A 9460-nucleotide genomic window follows, 5' to 3' on the forward strand; every position below is an offset into this window, starting at 1 on the left:
TCGTAATCTATTCGGGAGGCATTCAAGGCTAGCCTAATTTAGATTAGAGTTTCAAGCCAGCCAGGGATACAAAACAAAACAATCCACAAAGAGACAAACTGTTCAAATCCCTATTTTCTCTTTTATCTGGTACCACTCTAAAGCAACAGGGAAACTCTGTCTTTGAAGAAACTAGTGGATGTGTGTTAGTGGGAAACACAATATGGAGACAAGTGGATGTCACAGCAAAGTGGAGAGAAGTCATAAGTCTTGGTTAAATGGGAATCCTTCAGAAGGTACAGGATACTCTCCTGGCAATATCCTAAGGGGAGGTAGTTAGAGGATTGACACATTAGGAAGGCAGAAGTGAGGCGGGGTGTGTGTGTGTGTGTATACACAGATGTGTATAAGAAACGTATGGATGTATAGATTTTGAATCCATGCCAGGCAGGGAGGTGAGCATTCTGCTGGCTCTCAGGAAATTCTAAAAGAAATTAAACAGAGGGTATTTTGGACTTGGGAGGACAAGCTATAAAGAAGGGCGACGAGGAACCCTAGGGAGATCAAGGAGATTAGGTAAATATCATGTTGGACAGTGGGGTCTTCAGGCTTTCTTCCATTCCTAGCACCAGAAAGCCAATAGCAGACACTGGGCTGGAGAATCTGTCTCCAGAGAATGCAGATGCCACAGACAAGGATGCCAAGGGAGACATTTGGCAATCTTAAATGAGAACACTGAATAGACACCAGATTGCTCTAAAGTGACTACGTTAGAGCCGACCAATTTGTGTCTCCAGCGAACATTTTAGTACCTTGTTCTTCAGTACAAACAAATACCTGGCGTGGTCAGCTATTGGAGTATAGTTTCCATTGTGGAAGAAAAACTAATTATGCAAATTGAAACATGAAGTTGGAGGGGTAGGGTAGATACTGCCAGGGCAGCAGAAGATAGCTTGATGCTATTTAAAAATCCTTAGAGATGAGAGAACTTGTATTCATAAAATAAAGCAGTCTTCAATCACAGAGTAATCTCATCATAGCAAAGAGCTCTTGGAAATTTGAAATTAAAAGTACAATTTTCAAGAAAGACACTAAGAACACTGGACTCTGAAGTAGGTAACATATCCTTTTTAGAAAGAAATAAAAAACAAAATAAAATGATTTTTTTTCATGGGATCATTCCAGGTCATATAAAAAGCTGTAAGAATGAAAGTGGTGCTGGACTTAGTAGAAATCCTGGAAGCTAGAAAACAATGAGGTTGGGCCTGCAACATTGTGGCATGTGTTATATACATGCATGCTCAGATGTTAGTTTGCCAACTGATGTGTTGGTCTGGAGATCAGATGTGAGAACACACACACACACACACACACACACACACACACTATTCAGAATAGGTATCCAAGGATAGATGCCAGCAGAGATGAGAAAAAAATTAGGGATCAAGCCCTAGTGCTCTTTGATATTAAGAGGGAGGAGACATGAAGGAATCTGAATTTTCTTCTTCCATTCCCTCTCACAGCGAGTATTTCACACTCTTCCTCTCCCTAACCTGCAGTTCCTTACCTTGCCCATCCTCACTCCCAAGGAATAGCCTTGACTTCTTCTTGCCAGTCTCATTAGCTGCTAAGCTACACATGCATTGAATTCCATCTCCTGAATGAGGGAGGCAGAACGTGTTGTTCTAGGAGGCAAATGGAAGGGTTTTACCCAGGACAGAGCATCGGTTATGCTGGATGCTGTCAGCAAGTCAGGGATGATAGAGACTGAGAGGTGACCTTTGGATTTATTGATGTGTAGGTCATAGGTGTGCTTGACACCTATGTTTCAGTAGATGGAGGAGATGAAGCCTGAAGGATAGGCATAAGAACAGACCTCCTAGAAAGCCTGGGGGAAGTTAAGATAGGCGTTCCAGCGATGTACCTAAAATTGACAAAACTGGTAGACTAGGTGTTGTTAATATATATATTACTATAGTTTACATAACTGTTATAACTATGTTCAATGTATATCTAAGAGAAAAGGCCTTTTTATTGGACAAAAAGGGTGAGATGTTGTGGATTTGATTTAATGCTCACATTATGGGTTCCCAAATTACACAGGAATTTGAATGTCTACGGCCAATGGCTGGGCCGGGAGACAGAGGCGGGACTTTGAGGTTCCCTGGGCAAGGAACTTGAGGGAGGAAGAGAATCACCACTGTTGAGGATGGAGAAGGTCCCCACTTGAGAAGTGTAAGACAGAAAGACAGAGACACTGCCAACATGTAAGAGTCAGAGATCATGGCCCAGGAGGACTACAGGCCTGGGTCCATGGCAGCCAGGACAGAATATAACATAGGTTTTAGCAAGTGGTAATTCAGGAATATTGGAGGGGAGAGTGTGTTAGCTGTGGGGAGGTTTGGAAGTGCCAGCATTGAGCTGTTTAAGACATATTAAAATAAAAGGTTGTTGTGGTGTGTGTGTGTGTCTTTCATTTGCAATTCCACAACATTAGGGTGGTAGGGAGAAGTGTGTGCACACCCGCTGGGGAGTTTAGAGAGAATTAATTTATTACCACTTCAGGAGGACATGATTTATTTGGTAGAGCAATGGCCTTGCATGGTTCAGGCTTCTGGTTCAACACCGAGAATTTTCAAAAATGGAACTGAAGAATAAGACTGAGGAACACTGCATGTATAAAATCCTTCCAGTGAGTTAACAAAGATAGCAAACCCATAGAACTATCGCGCAGTAACAGAACACCTGATGTGGAAAAAATGGCGTTTGCCAAAGCAATGCCCTTGAGCAGACAAGAGGAGATGGAATTTAGTGCATATGTGGGGAGACTGGCATCTAAGGAGACTGGCAAGAAGAAATCAAGGGCATCAGTTGGGAGTGCGGATGGGTGGGCTGGGGAGCTGCAGGCTAGGGAAAGGGAAAGTGTGGAAGTCAATCAACAAACCCAGAAAATATAGCACAACTGTGTTCTGTGTGTATACAGCACACCACAGAAAGGCTGTATTTAAATCTGTGCTTGTGGATTTTAAGTTAGCAAATGGCATGGTGGTTTGTTTTTTTTTTTTTTCCTAGCCGGGTTCAGCATCTTGAGAATAGTCACAGAATAGGTAGAGAATGGCCCTCCATGTTATTATTATTTTGTGCCATGAAAGTGTGATTATGAAGAGAGGCCAAGGAGCTGACAGTGTACTTAGGGGAAGGACCAGAGGGATTGCCAGAAATTGGTCAAAACCAGAGTAAACAGGGTCATTATAGGAGTGTAGCTGCGAAGAGGTGAGATTAAGTGGACTTGGAAGATTTGAACACCTAAAAGACTATCCGTACCGGAGAGTCATAGCCCGATTAAAAACTGTAAAGCTTTCCAGTTTTCTCAAATACTGTCTCTCACAAAGCCTTGCTTGATGTCCCAAGGGCTCCATCAGTCAGTCATTCCTCCCAGCCTTCAATGGATGCAAGCTTCACACTTGAGTCCCTTGGCATATTACAAACCACACTTATGTATTTGTTCTTTTTCTCCTAACTTGCCAAATGTATAGGATCTCTTAAGAGAAACACTATAATTATTCTGTTTGTGTCCCTACATTGTTCCCAGGGCAGACTCTTGAACTTAGGTCCAATAATGAATTTCCGAGTCCGGTAAGGTGAGGAGAAGGTACCCAGTTGTTTTAGGTTGGGTTCCCGGGAAGCACATTGGGAGGTGGAACATCACCTGTCCCATTCAGGTCAGTGAGTAGGGAGTGGCCTTGGATCAACTCTGGCTGCAGGGAGAGGGATGAGAGGATTAGGAGGAGTGAGCCATGAAGCTGCAGTGCAGGTTTTACAGCAGCCTCAGCTAACTCTGGAGAGCTGTGGAAGTGGTGGCCTATGGAGAGGCTCAGGTGTCTGACTAGGTAGTCATGGGAGGTTCATCCCAGGAGAGGCTACAGCTGGGGCAACCCATCCGCCTGAGGGAGAATTCAGTGGCAGGTCACAGTGCTCGTCACAGCAGTCCTACAGTGTAACAGCTTGCTAGGGAGTACATGCAAGGCCTTTTGTTTTGGAAGGAATATGATGGTGTTTGGGTTGGAACTGGTGTCAAGTAATGTCTGGCACATCTTCCTTTGCTTGGACCTCTTTGCTTCATGGAACATCTGCCTTTTCGCCCAGTTACTAGGAAAGAATGTGAATTTTTAATTGACTGGAGCCTATTTGCTCTTTGTTTCCACTGATGATCATCATGAACCCATCTTGAAGATATACTCTTCATAGATCTCTCTGGAGACAATCCCAGGTCAATATGTCCTGTGATTGGTTGAAGTTAGTTTCCATTGGTTTTGTTTTATTTTTCAAATTGTTCTTTGTTTTTTACCAGGATGTCTCTGGTTCCAAGCCAGATCTCTCACTCCAGCTAATTTTCTTTGATGGTGAAGAGGCTTTTCATCACTGGTCTCCTCAAGATTCTCTGTATGGGTCTCGGCACTTAGCTCAGAAGATGGCATCAAGCCCTCACCCTCCTGGATCAAGAGGCACAAACCAACTGGATGGCATGGTTAGTCTGAGTAATTACCTTGGCTCTGTAGCTCAGTCCCTGTCTCCAGAGGCAAGGCTGCTAAGACCAAGTAAAGACCTAAACGTGCCTCGAAATTCTCAGAGCACTGTTTATTGTAGAACATTCCTTGGCAAGCACTGGGGTTTTGAGGAATCCCAGACCTAAAAAGAATGGTTCTGTGTTAGAAGCTGTGTTTGGCTGAGCTTAATTAAAATGATGTGACAATCAGATTAAGAAGTCATTAGATTCAGTATGGTTTAGTGAGAGTACTGCCCCTTCCCAAGCCCCCAACACTGGGTAGTGTGGAGAGAAAGAGACTTTTTTTTAAGGCAGAGGAGGCTGGGAACCCCAGGACAGGGAGGAAAGAGGAATTCCCCATGTGTTTAAAGCAGTATACTGACTGCAGTATACTGATGTTTAATTTTATGTGGTAGGTTGATGTAGCATTTATGATGTGAGGGTAGAGACATTTTGAAGATGTCTTAAAATTCTGCTGTTAGTAAATAGTGGTTTCAGCATCCGACCTCCATAGGTCCTCCTGTGGCCTACCAGTAAATTCCCTTCTGTGACTCTCTTCCGATACTGGATCTTCACTCTGTCACCAAGTCCACACCACTCCCAGTTTAGAACCTTATGCTACCCTCGGGAAGTCATTTGTCTCTGACACTCTTCCTAAACCCTCAGCCCTGCCTTCACACATTCCCGCTCTTTGTCGCCCTATGAATCAAATGAGCAACTGGTGTCCTCTAGATTCCCTAATGCTCCTTATGTGAGCATGACTTTCTCTTGTTTGCGGACAGCTCACGATGAGTCAAAGACATGTGGTCATCATTTCACTCATTCACTCATGCCTGAGCGGCTCAGAGGGGCTTGGACAAATGAGAAGGGATGCAGATAATTAGCAGTTACTTATCAGTCCAGATATACGATCCGCAGTGATGGAAAGGCTCATCTATTTCTCAAACAGAGACTTATCCAATCTCATGAATATGTTCCTATTTCAAACAAGCATTTTTTCCCAAAATGAATGAATATGTATATCAGTTATACATACATGTACGTATATATCATTCATGTATACCATATCTCTGGAATCTTGAAACCTGATAACATTTATCCAGTATACACCAGGCTTCAGAGTCGGCAGTTACCCACACAGTATGTATTCTGCTTACTTTGCTAAGTCAGGAGGCCTTTATCTAGGTGGGGGTCTTCAGGAATAGAGTTCTCAAGCCTGCTGATGCTTTGTGGCTAAACTAAGCTAAGAGAAATTGGTTTAGTTGGGAAGGTTATAACCAGGAGACTTTAGAGAGCAGCTGGACTGAACTCCTTGTTTGTTACTGAAGGAAATGGCGCTCCAGTAGCACGATGCATATAGTTTCCTTTAAAGGAATGTTTCCTTACACGCTGTGTGAGTTATAGCTTATGCTCCCAAGCTCACCAATCATTACAGATTAAAGTTAAAAATGCCTAATTACAACGGCATAGATTAGACAGGTTTGAACTCCCACGTGGACATACAGCAAATGTGTTCTTTTCTCAAACTGTAAAATATGCATCAAATCTCCCTTTCTAGTTTATCCTTAGTTATGCTCCTTTGATGCATAAAAAAAAAAAAAACCCATTTATCCACGTTATGTAAGCAAGGTCTACAATGTTCTCTAAGATGGTTAGCAAACAATGTCACGAAACCCCTTTTCATTTAAAAAGCTCTCTGTGTGATTCTCGCTTGTTAAAATGTGTTTAGCTTTGACTGGTTTTCTTGATGGGTCTGAAACATGCCTGGGTGACGATGACAAAGCAATATTTTTCTCTCTTAGGATCTGTTGGTCTTACTAGATTTAATTGGAGCAGCAAATCCAACATTCCCTAATTTTTTCCCCAAGACTACCAGATGGTTTAATAGACTTCAAGCAATTGGTAAGCATCCCAGTTACTAAAGAGCAAAAGGTTGTTTCTTCCTGCTGGCAAGCACTATACCTGCAAACTCACAATTGATGGTTTAAATGTACGATTTAAATAGTTAACATACCTTGCTGGCATTTGTCTTCCCCTACCAATTCGTTTATTATTCCTAATTCTTCAGCAGGCCCAGTTTAGTTTCTTAGGTGGAATTCTATTTTGAAATGCAGATGTCAAAACAATACATGTATATATTTTTAGAAATGATGCCAAAAGGTACTCTGGAATTTCATTTCATTTTTCCATCTCAAATTTGTCTGCTTCTATTTTCTCCCTTGGCCTTTCTCCCCCAAGGACTCTGCGGGCTTCCCTTATTTCCTTTTCTGAAATGCACACATCAACAGATTGTACCTTACTGTGATTAAAACTGATTGCACTGCCCTCGTTTGTGGAATTTACATTTTTAACTATTTAATTGTATAAGAAAAATGTACATGATGGTTAAGGAAATATAAGTATTGATAGATAAGAATATTATATTTTGTGGTAGTTGGGGCTTTCTCGGTGTTCTTAAAATCCCATTACACTTGTTTCCTACTTGATACAGTTTTACCCTAGAAATTTAACAATCACAAAAATGACCAGCTATCCTGGGCATTATTTCCTTGTTTTGTCATCTGATGCTATTTTACCATTTTGTATCAAGCAGCACATGGGTTATATACACGACTTATGTGCTACAAGACAACAGGAGTGATGGACTGTGTAGGCCATTGGTTCTCAAACTTCAGGACAGTTTAGAATCCCCTGAGTTCATGCTAATGCGTGGATTACCGGCCGGTACCCTGAGTTTCTGATTCATTAAGCCAGAGGTAGTACCAGCTGATTTGCATCTCGGCGTTATTCTCAGGTGATACTGAAGCTACTGATGAGGAACTGCATCCTGAGAATCACTGATAGAGGTCACAGTAGTCTTTCCCCCACAGAGTGGCCAGTTGATATACTTCATCCTACTCTGTTGGCATATTCCGCTTTAAGCCCCCCACATCTCTACATGGGCATTCGCCACACACCACCTGGATCTATGAACATCTGCATCTGAGTTTCCCAACACCTTTGACTCCTTTTTCTCTTTCTCAATCTCAGTTGTTCTATTGAGCATCTACTCTTTTTTTGGCATTAGCTACTTGGTCTCTTTTAATCTTTTTTTAAAATTGGTTATTTTATTTATTTACATTTCAAATGTATTCCCCTTCCCAGTGTCCCCTCCACAACCCCCTATCCCCTCCCTTGCCTCTATGAGAGTGCTTCCCCCACCTGCCTACCCACTCCAGCCTCTGCCGTAGCATTCCCCTACCCTGGGAGCCTCCACAGTACCAAGGGTCTCCCCTCCTGATAAGGCCATCCTCTGCTAAGTATGCAGTGGGAGCCATGTGTTCTTCCCATGTGTACTTTTTGGTTGGTGGTTTAGTCCCTGGGAGCTTTGGGGGTTCTGGTTGGTTGATATTGTTCTTCCTACGGGGTTGTTAACCCCTTCAGCTCCTTCCCCTAACTCCTCCATTGGGGTCTCCATGCTCAGTCCTATGGTTGACTGCAAGCATCCGCATCTGTATCAGTAAGGGTCTGGCACAGCCTCTCAGGGGACAGCTTTACCAGGCTCCTGTCAGCAAGTCCTTCTTGGCATCAGCAATAATGGTTGGGTTTGGTGTCTGCAGATAGGGTGGATCCCTAGGTGAGGCAGTCTCTGGATGGCCTTTCCCCCAGTCTCTGATTCCATTCTTTGTCCTTGCATTTTCTGTGCTCCTGGGTGTGTCAAGGCACCTGGGAGTTGAGCTTCCTCTGGGTGTTGTAGGAGTGGGTGGTAAGCCAGCGCCCCAGGTTTGCTCTGGGTACTGATTCAAACTGGAAGCTGGAATCTTAGAGGTTTTCACCCGCACTGTCAATGTCATGTGTGCCTCTCTGTCTCTATTCTCCTCTACTCCAAAGTATAGATAGGTGCAGCTTAGACTCTTACTGTCATAGATGTGGCTATGTTTGCTGATACAGCTCTAGGGAAGAATTCCATGTGTGTTAAGATTTCAAGCTCCCTAAATAAGGATGTATTCTGAGTCTTGATCAGAGAAAATGAGATGTTCATCTACTGTCTACTGATGTTCATCTTGCTGTCCACAGAAAAGGAACTCTATGAATTGGGATTACTCAAGGATCATTCTTTGGAGAGGAAGTATTTTCAGAATTTTGGCTATGGAAATATTATCCAGGATGACCACATTCCATTTTTAAGAAAAGGTAACTGTGTGTGTATTGTTGTGCATTGTGTTTTCTCTACTGTGTCTACTGTATTTATTATAGTTTATGTGCAATTTGAAATTTTAAAACAATATTATTTTCACATTCCTTTTTCTGGTTCATTTTTCTTATATGTTAATTGTATGTAGTATTTCACTATGACATTTTTATAGATGTATATAATATAGTTTGATCATATTCCTCTCCCTTTGCCCTCTCTTTTTTTAATTTTTCATTTTTTATTACATATTTTCTTTATTTACTTTTCAAATTTTATTCCCTTTCCCCATTTCCCCTCTGACCCCCCCACTCCATTCCCCCTCCCCCTGCTCACTAACCCACCAACTCCTGCTCCCTTGTCCTGGGATTCCCCTACACTGGGGCATCCAGCATTCACAAGACCAAGGGCCTCTCCTCTCATTGATGTCCCACAAGGCCATCCTCTCCTAATATGCAGCTGGAGCCATGAATCCCCTTGTGTACTCTTTGGTTGGTGGTTTAGTCCCTGGGAGATCTGGGGTTACTGGTTGGTTCATATTGCTGTTCCTCCTATGGGGCTGCAAACCCCTACAGCTCCTTGTGTCCTTTCTCTAGCTCCTTCACTGGGGACCCTGTGCTCAATCTAAATGGTTGGCTGTGAACATCCACTTAGTATTTGTCAGGCACTGGCAGAGCCTCTCAGGAAACAGCTATATCAGGCTCCTGTCTGCAAGGTCTGGGTTTGGTGACTGTATATGGGATGGATCCCCAGGTGGGACAGTC

General features: G+C 42.9%; 1 protein-coding gene across 1 annotated transcript in view; it reads left to right on the forward strand.

Annotated features, from left to right (window-relative positions):
- Qpct (glutaminyl-peptide cyclotransferase) overlaps positions 1-9460 on the forward strand; it is a 37209-nt gene that overhangs the window by 21612 nt on the left and 6137 nt on the right. The window contains exons 4-6 of the mRNA XM_021149278.1: positions 4331-4507; positions 6328-6427; positions 8582-8698. Coding sequence (XP_021004937.1) covers positions 4331-4507; positions 6328-6427; positions 8582-8698 — 394 coding nt within the window. The remainder of the gene's footprint in view (positions 1-4330; positions 4508-6327; positions 6428-8581; positions 8699-9460) is intronic.

Source organism: Mus caroli, chromosome 17, assembly GCF_900094665.2.
Source record: "Mus caroli chromosome 17, CAROLI_EIJ_v1.1, whole genome shotgun sequence".
Classification (NCBI taxonomy): domain Eukaryota; kingdom Metazoa; phylum Chordata; class Mammalia; order Rodentia; family Muridae; genus Mus; species Mus caroli.